The sequence below is a fragment of the Diadema antillarum genome, unplaced genomic scaffold, assembly GCF_040938485.1.
Source record: "Diadema antillarum isolate AM-2024a unplaced genomic scaffold, OU_Dant_1.0 seq00002535_RagTag, whole genome shotgun sequence".
NCBI classification, from domain to species: Eukaryota; Metazoa; Echinodermata; class Echinoidea; order Diadematoida; family Diadematidae; genus Diadema; species Diadema antillarum.
In genome coordinates, this window is record NW_027273137.1 from 32,254 (window position 1) to 44,924 (window position 12,671).

Genomic DNA, 12,671 nt, shown 5'->3' on the forward strand with positions numbered 1-12,671 from the left:
CTACAATGATAACGATTGATGATCGGGAAAACTTGTTAATTTTAAGACTTGGTTTGTCTCAACCTGCTAGAACTTGTTTGTCATAATCTCTTCGAATTGTGAATTTTCTTCAGTTTTGTCTCCCTGTACAATTAAAATTTGTAAGATCGCAATTGCTGATCTGTAGTTTAATAAATATGTCGGATCTTACAAATTTCATTTGTAGAGGGAGACAAAACTGAAGAACATTCACACCTAAACCTTTCCCTCTGCGTACAGTGTATTCTCTTTACTTCAAAGTGATTTCAGAAATATGATAGAAAAAAAAAATTTAAACCAAAGATTGATAAATATATGCGAGGAATCATTTATGCCGCCAGAGATAGATTAGTGTATAATTTTCTTATTCTTCCTTTTTGTCTCGCCCATCGGAGGTGAAGGCGAGACTAAGGGATCCGAATGGCGTCCGTCCGTCGTCCGTCCGTCGTCCGTCACAAATGTCAAAGTTGACCTGCAAGACTCTCTTATGATGCATAACTTGGCAACTGTTACAGCAATGGCAGCCACACTTGGGTGATAGAAGCACTAGGGGTATCTTCATGTTATGGTGTTGTCGGAGGTCATTGTGATAATGTCAACGATCATTTGAGGTCATATAAAAAGGGTGTGTACAGTTCTGGTTGAGGTGAGGATTTAGCTCTCAATGTTTTGCAAAAGATTCAGAAGCCACTCTATGAGATGTCAAAGAGCATGCAATTCCATGGGGTATCAAAAGTTTATTTGATGAAAATCGGTTTTGAAATGGCTGAGATATCGAAAAACAAGGTGAAACAAAGAGATCCTAATAAAGTTGTGGCATGTCGCCTTTTGTTATTATCACTTTTTTCGATATCTTAACCATTTGAAATCAATTTTCATCAAATAAACGTTGAACCCTTCATAAAATTACAGGCTCTTTCATATTTCATGAGAGGTTTCTCATTATCTCACTTAGGAATGTGCAAAACATGAATCCCCACCTCAACCAGTACTGTACAGTCCCTTTAAAGAGTATGTGCAAGACTCTCTTTTCTATGTTAAAGTTTACCTGCAAGACTCTCTTTTGACAAAAGTTGCTTGAATTGCAACCTAACTTGGGTCATAGATGCACTGGGGAAACCTTCATGTTATGGTGCCGTTGGAGGTCACGCAGGATAAGGTCCGTAAGAGGTCACATGATAAGGTCAAAGGTAATTTGAGGTCATACGTCAAAGTTTACTTGCAAGACTGTCACAGACAGGGGTCAACGAACTTTTAGGGCCCAAAGTTAAGTTTTTATGGCGCGTTTTGATTATGGCTGATAACTTTTGATCCCTTTGTCCCTTTGTGACCAAACTTGGATGGTAGATGTCCCTTGGGGAGATGAAGGTCGTCACAAGGTCAAAGGTCACAGACAGGGGTCAACAAATTTTTAGGGCCCAATGTTAAGTTTTTTAAGGGCGCGTTTCAATTGTGGTTCAGAACTTTTGCTCCCTATGTCCGTTTGTGACCAAACTTGGACGGTGGATGTCCCTTGAGGAATTAAAGGTCATCGAAAGGTCAAAGGTCACAGAAAGGGGTCAACAAATTTTTAGGGCCCATTGTTAAGTTTTTCTGGCGCAGTATAATTTTCTGCGGGAGGACAAGGATTTGGGCAAGTTTCGCGTGCGTCTTAACTGCTGGACGTGTGCTACTTACGTTCAATTCACATTCTAGTCACGGGCAGGTTGCGTGAGAGTTGCCTGCGAGGTGCTACCGCTACGGCCCTTCTACTCATAACCTCAAGGTCCAGTCACACCTTTTCGGGCAAGCCTTGCTTGTGACATGAGGGAACAATTTTTTGCTACCTGGAGGTCCCCGCAAATATGGCCTGCACAAGGACAGTACCTTACACGTAGTAGCCCGTAGTCGCCCTCCCAAGTCCGATTTACAAGTTATGGCCTGCACAATGACAAGTGACAGGGTTACAGGGTGAGTCATGGAGACTGCCAGCAGAGGTCCACGCAGACGACATTCTACAAGCATAATACGGGTGTGTTACTGGCAAGGAACGGTGTTGATAATTAGAACATCTGTGTACCTGGTCAGTTCTGCAGGCGTGGAGCGAGATGTATGAGCAAATTGCGTGCATGTTGAGGGTCAGTTACTGCCATACTGCTCGTTAGGTGAGAGTTGGCTGCGGCCAGTATAATTCTCTAGGACATTCTATGGGACCCTCTGCCAAATAAATAGTCCTTTAGAGGAATTCCTTGAATTGACTAATTGTCAGCCCCCACGCGCCTTGTACGCCTGTCACACAGAATACCCGCAAGTACAACTTAAGTAGCACGCGTCCAGTAGGTAAAACGCATGCACGACTCGCCCAAATCCTTGTCTGCCCTCAGAAATTGTCCTGTATCCTGGAAAATCCCCACATGCAACAAGCCCGCGTAGCTTGCCCGGAAAGGGTGTGACAGAGCCTTGAAATATGCACAGTACGATCATAGATATCAGTCATCGATCACTGAGCAGATGCCGGGTGGGGAAACGAATGCGCAATAGTTCATAGTGCAAAAATGTAGAAAGTTTGTGTGTAAACTAAGCGTTTCCACAAGAAGTGGATGTGAATTTGATGCTTACTATTGTAAACAGATCTTAAGAGCCTGACAAAAACATTCCAGTAAAACCCAATGCCAACTGTGCGACCTGAGCCTGCTGTATGGAGCGCCAAGTGTCGCATGGCCTATTTCGCTACGAAATCAGTCATTTCGTGTCGACGAAATGACTGATTTCGTAGCGAAATAGGCCATGCGACACTTGGCGCTTCATACAGCTCGCACCAGCTCGCAGGCTCAGGTCGCAAAGCGGGCATTGGGCTTAACATTCCAAGAAGTGACTTCATAAGCGGCACAATACAAGTCACTTGGTTTAGTTCGTCTTTAGGAGAGTTATATGCGAACATCCGCAGGAAAAGTATTCAATAGCAGCCTAGGGCAGAGGAATGCTTTGTTTTGTGTTGCTATGGCTTTTTATGTGGGGGAGGGGGATAGGTGTCAGCTAGGGGTAGTGCTCGTGGTTCGGTCAAGTATCAATTCACCCTTCATCCTCCCTGAAGAATCTCAAGACGAACTTATCCTCGGAAAGTCGGGGTCATCCCATAAGATCGATACCCACGAGTCATAGAACCCACGAGTTCGACATTACAACATGGGGTTTAATTTGTCGATCTCGTGGGCCTTGTTTGCTTAATTGTCGAACTCACGGGCTGTATGACTCGTGGGCTGCATGACTTGTGGGAGTCAAACTTGCGATGTGCACCCGGAAAGTCACTTCTTTTCTCCCCCCCCCCCATTTTTATCGATTCCTCTCTCTCTCTCTCTATTTTAAAGAGGCAATAGTGTATGTGTGTGTGTGTGTATGTGTGTGTATGTGTGAGTGTAGGGGGGGGGGCGCAGGTGCAATATTCCCCACACCCAGAAAGTCAGGTTTTCCTCCTTTTCTTTTAAGTGCCGAGTGCGGGTGAGTGTGTGTGTGGGACGTGCCCCCGAACCACCCCCACCGTCCCGTGACCCATGGGCAGGGATAGACTTAACAGACTTACGTACATCATGATGGCAGGATATATCTTGATATTTTTGTGGTTAGACCAGATCAAGTGAGGTAACAATTTTTGAACATTTTCCCCACATTTCTTATTCTCTTTGTGAAATGTGTCTCATCATGTTCAAACTGACATCCAATCAGTAAAAGACAATTTGCACATTATTATCTAATTTCCTTTGACAACCAGTACTAACCTTTTCTTGACAGCTCGGTAAACCAGCCAAGAAAAGAATTGCCCATGTTATCGACATCGATGTTGTGTCGGTACCGGCCAAAAAAACGTCAAAAAGCGGCTTCCAAATGTGTTCCTTACTGGGAAGGGTCTTCTTGCTGTCCGCTGTTTGTTTTTTCTCCTCGGCAAGAAACATATCGACCAAATCTCGCAGGTAATCTCCATCGAATGTTTCTTCATGTTGCTTAATCTCCGTGTTGAGGAAATCTCGGACGTGCGTAACGGCACAGCGCTCTTTCTTCAATAAGAAGAGTGGCGCATCGGGGACCAATGCAATGTCACTTCCGAATATGGTGTTGATGCTGGAAATGACGTTTCCTACTTTTTCGTCGGAATACGCGAATCTACGTCCAACAGTGATTCGGGCGATGACATTGCAGACAGCACGGTTAACTAACCTTGCGGGGTTAAAGGAAAGACGATCTTTTGCTGCAAACTCTTGAACGAGCAGCGTCGCCTCTCCCTTGGTTTCATTGGCAATTACCTTTTTTCCCATCCCGAAGTGACGCAGAGCCGTCAGAACAAAGCGGCGAGTGTCAAACCAGACGTCGCCCTCGCAGAAAACTACGCCACCTACGACAAAGGAAGGAGACCGCCGTAAGTTTCTTCCGACTTGGGTGATTATTCGACATATGCGCGGTCGACTTACTCGGAGTTGACTGTACTTTATTGACAACAGATTCATGTCTATCCTCTCTACCTCATTAAGCCCCTTTCACACAATCATGACAATAGCGACTTGGATGGATGTTTAGTAATCCGCCATATTGCACCGATGATCGTAATTGCCGTCATACGTATCCGGGCACTTACCCCCTGGGCAACTACCCTCCGGATAACTACCACCCGGATAATTACCCCCCCAGGTCTATTCCCCCTTAGGGCAACTACCCCCCGGACAACTACCCTTCCTAGGGCAATCACCCTCCAGGGCCATTACCCCCTAGGACAACTACCACCCGGTCATCTACCCTCCTAGGGCAACTACCCCCAAGGGCAATTACCCTAGGACATCTACCCCCCGGATAACTACCCCCTGGGTAACTACCCCCTGGATGACTACCCCCCGGATAACTACCCCCCAGATAACTACCACCCGGATAACTACCCCCTGGATAATTACCCCCCGGATAACTACCCCCTGGATAACTACCCCCCGGAGAACTACCCCCTGGGTAACTACCCCCCCGGAGAACTACCCCCTGGGTAACTACCCCCCGGAGATCTACCCCCCGGATAACTACCCCCCGGATAACTACCCCCAGGATAACTACCACCCGGATAATTACTCCCCGGATAACTACCCCCAGGATAACTACCACCCGGATTACTACCCCCCCCCCCTTTAACCATACCCCGAACCCCCCCCCCCCCCCGCCCCCTCCTGATACTTACCTACTGGACAACCCTCCCTCCCCGCCCCCCGAAAGTTACCACCCGTCGTATATTTTTCCATAAGTTCATAACACCATATCAGAAGATGCACCTTTCTCTTACACTGTCCATCACTCTTTTGGCTTGTCGTTTATTTTCTACCGTTATAACACATGATAGACGATAAACATAAGAAAAAGGAGAGTTGATTTCACTGCAATTCATATTCCCTTAACATTAGCGAGGGACTCTTCGATATAAAGCCATAATTTTTTGATAGGATCCGGGCACGGTTTTTATGAAAGTTATCAGTCCTGACAAGCTGTCAGTTCCACACAATTACCAATCGTTGTAGGTCGATCAAAGCAGGTCCATGGTAACAAGTCAGTGACTCGAGCTTATCAATCAAGCAGAACCCATGGTTTTATTGAAATTATTAGAGACTAACAAGATATCATAACTGGCAACTTTTATCAAAAGGTGCCCTAATCTGTCCTGAGAGTAAGATTACAGCTTGTTTTACATACAAGTAGAATTGTGCTAGTTTTCAAATTAAATGTTCTCGACACTTTAAGAGGAAATCCAGTTTAAATATAAGTTAGTCTCATTAGAAAGAGTAAAATATTACGAGTTTAACGGTATTTCTTTTTTTTTTTTACAAAACACCCCTAGTTGTTAACGAAGTCTTTTGTCCTGCACCCTCTTTTTGAATAGATCTAGGGAGAGTTGTAGTTGACAGAATCCTTTTTTACATTATAGGGCTGCTCTGTTTTATCCCCGGCCATTTCAAGAGTATTTTTTTTTTTTCAAAAAATTGAATCCTTCTTGGAATAACATGCTCTTTAATATTTCGTAAGGGGTTTCTAATTATCTCACCCAAAAGATGTTTAAAACCTGAAGTTAGGTCTCGACCAAAAACAGACGATTATGAAAAATGTTGTTTTTTTTTCCAATTCAAATAGCAAACGTGTTCGAAAATAACAATGAGAGACGTAATTTTCTGGGGGAGAGTTATTGTAAGAGGGGTGATTGTTTGGAGGCCTAATTTTAATAAGGAGTAATTGTCAAGGGAGGTAATGCTCTGCAGTGATCATACCAAGGAGGTGACAATCTCTTCCCACATCCTTGATATACTAGTTGTTAATATGCCCAATAATGCAGTAGGGCAATTCTGAAATGAGCGTTAACGGTATAACAGTAAAATAGTTACAAAATTGATGAAACAATGCAAAGAAAGCAAATTAAGACAGAGACGAAGTACACAAATAAAGATACAGTGCACTCCCGTTACAACGAAACACGGTTATAACGAAATTTCGTTATAACGAAGCAAAACTTCTGGTCCCAAAATTATCGCCATAAAGTCTATGGTACAAAATTCGCTTATAACGAAGACGGTTATAACAAAATTTTCGTTATCACGAAGTCTTTTCTAAGCGCCACTGACAAAGAAAAACAAAAGAAATGCGCTCCGTTATAACGAAATGCGGATCGCATTCGAAAATAAGTAGCGGAACAAGCATTATTAAAGCGTCTCTGCATGAGCGAACGCATCATTGAATGTTCACTCCGTGTATCACGCAAAGTTTCCGAGGGGAACTTGCGTTGTTGTAATAAAATAATTTGAATTCAGATAAGGTTTGTTTCATTGTTCCGAAGTCCTTTAATACAAAACACACAGATTCTGATACAACTAAATGTCCGTTAGTTCGGAAATGAAAGAGGGTTTGTTATTAAGCACATTTTGGCGTTATTCCAAAGGTTCGTTAATTCGATAATAAAATATGGTCCTTATTCTTAGTGTTATACGGTTCGTTAGTCCGAAAATGATAGGAATTCAAAACGTTCGTTAATCGGAACATTACAAAAAGTATCGTTAATCCATGGTAGAAAAAGGAGAGTACACTAACAAAACTTAAGAATTGCAATCTTTATAATCGTCTTAAGATAAATAAATCTTCGAAATAACTAACCTTTCTCATTTTTTTTTTTTCATTAACAAAATTTCTTCGGAATAACGAACCTTATTTCATTTTCGGATGAAAAAGCCTTCGGAACAACGGACTTTCTGACTATAGTGAACCTTTTTCTTTTTTTGATTTATAAACATTCAGAATGACGAACCTCATTTCATTTTCAGATCAACGAACCTTCGGAAAATGAACAATATATTATTTTGATCTAAATTATGAACTTTCGGAATAATGATTCTGCGGAAATGCGAACCTTCACATAAACAAACCATCGGAATCCCGGGAATGGCGAAACTTCGGAATAAGGAGTCTTCGGAGTAACGTACTTTAGTAAGAAAATAACCTTTGGAATAGCGAACTGTAACCAAATCCTACACCGTCATTTTCTACACATGTGTGACAACACAAACAAGTTTATGCTCTTTTTAAAATGTAATATTTAAACGAAATTAAAAAGGTATTCTCCCATTTCACATAGCTTTCCAGCGTATGATGAGGATTCAACAAACAGAATTTTTTATGCGTGGTTTCCTTCTTTTCGTTATACATTGCATATTATATTTGTTCGGTTACAACGAAATTTCGTTAAAACAAAAAAAAAAACTGCCGGTCCTGAGCATTTCGTTTTAACGGGAGTGCACTGCACATGAACACACACGAGATAAATCCCTTGTAATGAGAGAAAGAGGAAAGGTGAGTTATGAATGACAGGAATAGACTACCTTCACGGTGGACAGAGAAAAGCGAGAGGGAAGAGGAAGATGATGGGTCAAAACCAGGGCACGTGAAGCATGAGATATAAGCTCCTCAAAATAAAGAAGTGTTACATGGAGTTGTGGTAAACGATAGACAATTGTGGTTAAAAAAATATTGCAAAAAGTTTAACTCATTCTGAAGAGTAACATTTCTTCAAAATGTCTTTAGTTCAATGGTAAAGGCATTCAAACTTAAAACTTCTTTTATACTATACTATCAAGAGAAATCCGAAATTTTGGAACAGTAAAAGAAAATACAGATTTAGCGAAAATAGTTTGGTTAAAGGCATTGACATTTACTGGATTACCGGGTAGGATATGAAGGGACAGCTTCGTTTTTTTATGAACATAGAGTCAAAATACAGAGGGAGAAATTAAGCTTTTACATAACTTGTCCTAAGTGCAAACGATACAAATCGTAAATCTTTAAGATGTTGTTTTCATAAAATGATGTCCTGGGGGTAATTTTCGTCTTGATAGTTATAGGGGAGGGGGAGTTGTAGGCTTGCTTATCCGGGGTAATCATCCATGGGAAGTTATCGGAGGGTGTAGTTATCGGGTGGAAGTTCTCTGGGGTCTAGTTATCGGAGGAGGGGGTAATTAACCTTGGGATAATTATCCTAGTGGTAATTATCGGGGGGGGGGGGGGTAGTTATCCGGAGGGTAATTATCCGGGGGGGGGGGGGTGATTATCCGGGGGGTAATTATCCGGGGGGTAATTATCCGAGGGGTAATTATCCGGGGGGTAGTTATCCGGGGGGTAGTTATCCTGGGGGTAGTTACCCAGGGGGTAGTTCTCCGGGGGGTAGTTACCCAGGGGGTAGTTCTCCGGGGGGTAGTTATCCAGGGGGTAGTTCTCCGGGGGTAGTTACCCAGGGGGTAGTTTTCCGGGGGGTAGTTATCCAGGGGGTAGTTATCCGAGGGGGTAGTTATCCAGGGGTAGTTATCCGAGGGGTAGTTATCCAGGGGGTAATTTTCCTAAGGGGGAATTGCCCTGGGGGGTGATTGCCCTAGGAGGGTAGTTGTCCGGGGGGTAGTTGTCCTAGGGGGTAATTACCCTGGAGGGTAATTGCCCTTGGAGGGTAGTTGTCCGGGGGGTAGTTGCCCTAGGGGGGAATTGTCCTGGGGGGTAATTATCCGGGTGGTAGTTATCCGGAGGGTGGTTTTCCAGGGGGTACTGTTCCTAGAACCGCCGTCATAAAATGCCTTGTATAATCTGCATACCGTGTAAAATTTCGAATATTCATTAATATCAGATTAACTTCGACGCTTTATATTTTCATGTCTGGGTTTTGTGTGTAGTGCCGGTAGATAGCAATTAAGGCCATGAGATCTACGCAAACGTTATCTACTCCATGTCTGAAGTTTGTGCCTACGTGTTCCTAGAACCATCTGTGGGTGTAGTATTGATTGCATAAATGATTGATGAGTGAGACATATTAAACTCCAGAAGATTCATTACAAAACATTTCGCGATTATTGTCATTTTGAAATGCCTTGCCCAACTACTTTGTTACGTTTCAAATCAATCAATGTCTCGTTTACATCGACGCTTTATACTTTCTTGTCTGGGTTTTGTGCTTGTGTTCCGGTAAGATTAATTTGTGAGTGTAATATTTGTGTACTGAGTAATGCTGCAGATATTCCACTCATCAAGCATGTGCCTAGTAAATTACATAAGGGCTTTTTACACTTGTAAAATTTTGCTTAGCCCCGGACCAACGGTGGGGCTAAGGGGGGGGGGGGGGGCCTTAGCCCCACCGTTGGTACGGGACTATCCTTAGCCCACTTTCTGTTTACACTCGTTTTTGCCAAAGTGGGCTAGCCCCACCGATAGTACGGTACTATCTGGCCCTGCAAAATAGCAGGGGTTAGCACCGCAATTGCGGTGCCAAGCAAGTGAGTGTAAACAGAACGAAAAAATAATCCTGGGCTAAGCGACGGAGACGAAGTCCGACCCTCACTGACCAATCAGAAACGAGGTAATCAAGTGCTGCCGGTGCGTGCGTGTACGTGTACAGTACACAGCGTAATTATGAATATTCATGTGGTTTGGAAAGTCCGGGGCTAAGAAATACGAGTGTAAAAAGGTCAGTTTTCTCCTTAGCCCCGGACAAGAGATAGTACGGGACTAATTGGCGAGTGTAAAAAGCTGAAAAAATTGGTACGGGACTAACGATAGTCCTGGGTCAGAGAAAGTCCGGGGTTAAGAAACACAAGTGTAAAAAGCCCTATAGGTATTTCGCATTTATTGTCATCAAATGCTTTGCCTACCAGGTAAAAGTTCAATTTAGATGATTGTCATATTTACGTCGATGCTTTCTACTTTCGTGCCTGCTCTTTGTGCTTGTGCGTCGGTAGATACATTTGTTTTTGGTATTAGTATCTATGTAGTGTGTGATGCTTTAGACGCATCAGGCTGATTCCAGCCCAGTAACATCCTATCTACAGGTTTTGTCCATACAAGATATAATAATTGAAAACAAATCTCCCTATGTAGCCATAGTTTCCGTTTCAGCCAAAGTTTAGATTTGGTTCCGACATCAAATCACATCAAGACAGTGTAAAGTATCAGCAGCAAATTATCAAAATATGAGACAATCGCTAAACAAAATTTGCACAAAAAGAAAGAAATTAAGAAATAGATAAATAATTTCCACAGAAACAGAAGGGATAGGTATTTCACACGTGTCACCTAATCATGACTTACTGCAGTCACAAAGCTATATACAGGCCTGTTTAAAACACAGTCAAACATATTTATAGCGGTCATCCAAGGGAAATGAAAAGAGAGATCGTTATAGACAGGTGGTCGCCACAGACAGGAGGTCCCTAAGGCAGGTTTGACTGTACATTCCTGCGCTATTACAAGTCCGTAACTTTTCTGCAATATAGAAATGTCCCTTCTCCACCCTATCCATGCTACCCCTCCGTCATAAGCAGCCCCTTCCTGTACTATTGCGTATATGTAATATTACTGGTGTGAAATGCATTTCTGTAAAGGCAAACTCCGACGTTATATCGATATACCAAGGGTATAGATAAACATACATTAGCTGAAAGTTAATGTGAATAGTTAACGGATAAGAGAAATGTACATTTATTCATAGATTCATAGATGATTGTACTACTTATAAAAGCATTCATGTATGTAAAACCCGTTGAGTGGAAACAAAACATTTCTTGAGGGTGATAGCTAGCTGCATTTCACCTGTAAAATTCCTTTTACAAAATTAATAGTCAATTGAAATGAAATGTAAAAACTGTCCCATGCCTGCCTTAAGACCCATGGATAGATGATGTGTCAAATGAAATAATTGCAGAATATAGTAAAAGATTGATTGATAGCCACGTATGCACAGATAGAGCGATTGAGTTATCTCCTATAGTACCTTTGGTATGGTCCATGATGTTTTTGAAGATCGGAAGCTTTGGGCGACCGGAAGTCAGGTTTGCTTGCTTGACCAGTACTTCGTCGACTAGAGATGGGCTTGAGACGAACACGAGTCTCTGACCTCCTTCATGCAGGAAAGCGATGTCTCCGTACCTTGTAAATTGGATTGATAAGAAGCAGCCACATCATGGTCAGTGAAGCGTCCCGCATGTCGAATAACTCGGTTTATCGGCAAATTTAATAATCTTTGCTTTCGGCGATAAACTAAGTTTATAGGTCGATAAATCGAGTTTGTCGATAAATCGAGTTTTTCGATTTATGGGACACTTGGCCTGTCATAGACATATTAAACCTTATAGGATCGAGTTCTATTCGCATTCAATGTAATGCGTCATAGAAATAAAAGAAAGAAAATGATCTATGCCAACTTTTACGCTAATCTAATACCCTGTACTTACTTTTTTTGACTTTTCATTTGGGCACGAGTGTTATTTGTCTCATGCTGTGACCGAAGACACAGTCGCCATGATTTCGCTCATGGCTGCTTAAAGCAATAATGTGTTCGTATATCCATCTTCTATAGCACTGTACGTCTGCTCGTTCCTGAATATTAAAAAATTACTCAAAGGCTTGTGTATTCATATGAGTGTGCGTTGTGTGCGTACATGTGTATGTATAAAGCAACGTCGTGTATGTGTCTTTTTTTTTAAGTTCTAGATTATGTTAATGTACTCAATCTACTTTACATAATTGCCATTTCTTTTATGAAGGAATAAAGGTTTGGGATTTAAGAAAAAAAAGATATCAGTGAAGCGTAAAAACTTACTCTTTGTTAATACTCATGATCCGTTGCAGGAAATTTTGAAAGGAGAAAAGTCGGCCGATAAAGTGGAAAGGGGACGGCTTTCTGCAGGGCCCTGGCGGGAGTTTGTCGGTAACATGGACCCAGAATGTTCGTATGTACCACGTGATTGCTAGAGCAGCAACCGCTGCCAGGAGGGCGCCCTCCTTGAAAGATGATAAGATATCGGGAAGCGCCATTTTCCGTTGATGACGATGTGCCGTGTGCTGACCTGGATTTCTGCAGGGCAGAGATAATGTCGTGTTGTTTTATTGGACATTTTCTTTTCTTCATTAATACAACCAAATCATCTATGCTGAGCAGTGAAACGAAATGAAATTCATGCTGTTGAAAACATTTCAAGTAGTGATTGAAAATAGATGAAACGTGAAATGGGTCAATATCTGCTGAAGAAAAAGAAAATTAGAGAAAGAATAAAATATAAGCCTACAAAAAGCTGAGCCCTTTCATTTGTTTGAGAGTAACAACTCTACAAACCATTATCCCAACCTATTCAGAATGG

At 42.2% G+C, this 12,671-nt stretch overlaps 1 protein-coding gene across 1 annotated transcript; it reads right to left on the bottom strand.

The window, feature by feature from the left end:
- Positions 1–1,924: 1,924 nt before the first annotated feature.
- Positions 1,925–12,348, bottom strand: LOC139714926 (cytochrome P450 2H2-like). Its single transcript, XM_071626574.1, has 4 exons — positions 12,134–12,348; positions 11,306–11,460; positions 3,893–4,384; positions 1,925–1,938 (listed from the first exon to the last, which is right to left on the bottom strand). Exons 1-4 carry the CDS (start codon positions 12,346–12,348, stop codon positions 1,925–1,927), a joined length of 876 nt encoding a protein of 291 aa, XP_071482675.1.
- Between the last annotated feature and the right edge of the window lie 323 nt (positions 12,349–12,671).

Coding starts and splice junctions, on each gene's coding strand:
- LOC139714926 (XM_071626574.1), bottom strand. CDS start 12,348: ATGGCGCTTCCCGATATCTTATCATCTTTCAAGGAGGGCGCCCTCCTG. Junction 11,461..12,133: donor ATCATGAGTATTAACAAAGA/GTAAGTTTTTAC, acceptor CCAATTTACAAG/GTACGGAGACATCGCTTTCC. Junction 4,385..11,305: donor CATCATGGACCATACCAAAG/GTACTATAGGAG, acceptor CCTTTGTCGTAG/GTGGCGTAGTTTTCTGCGAG.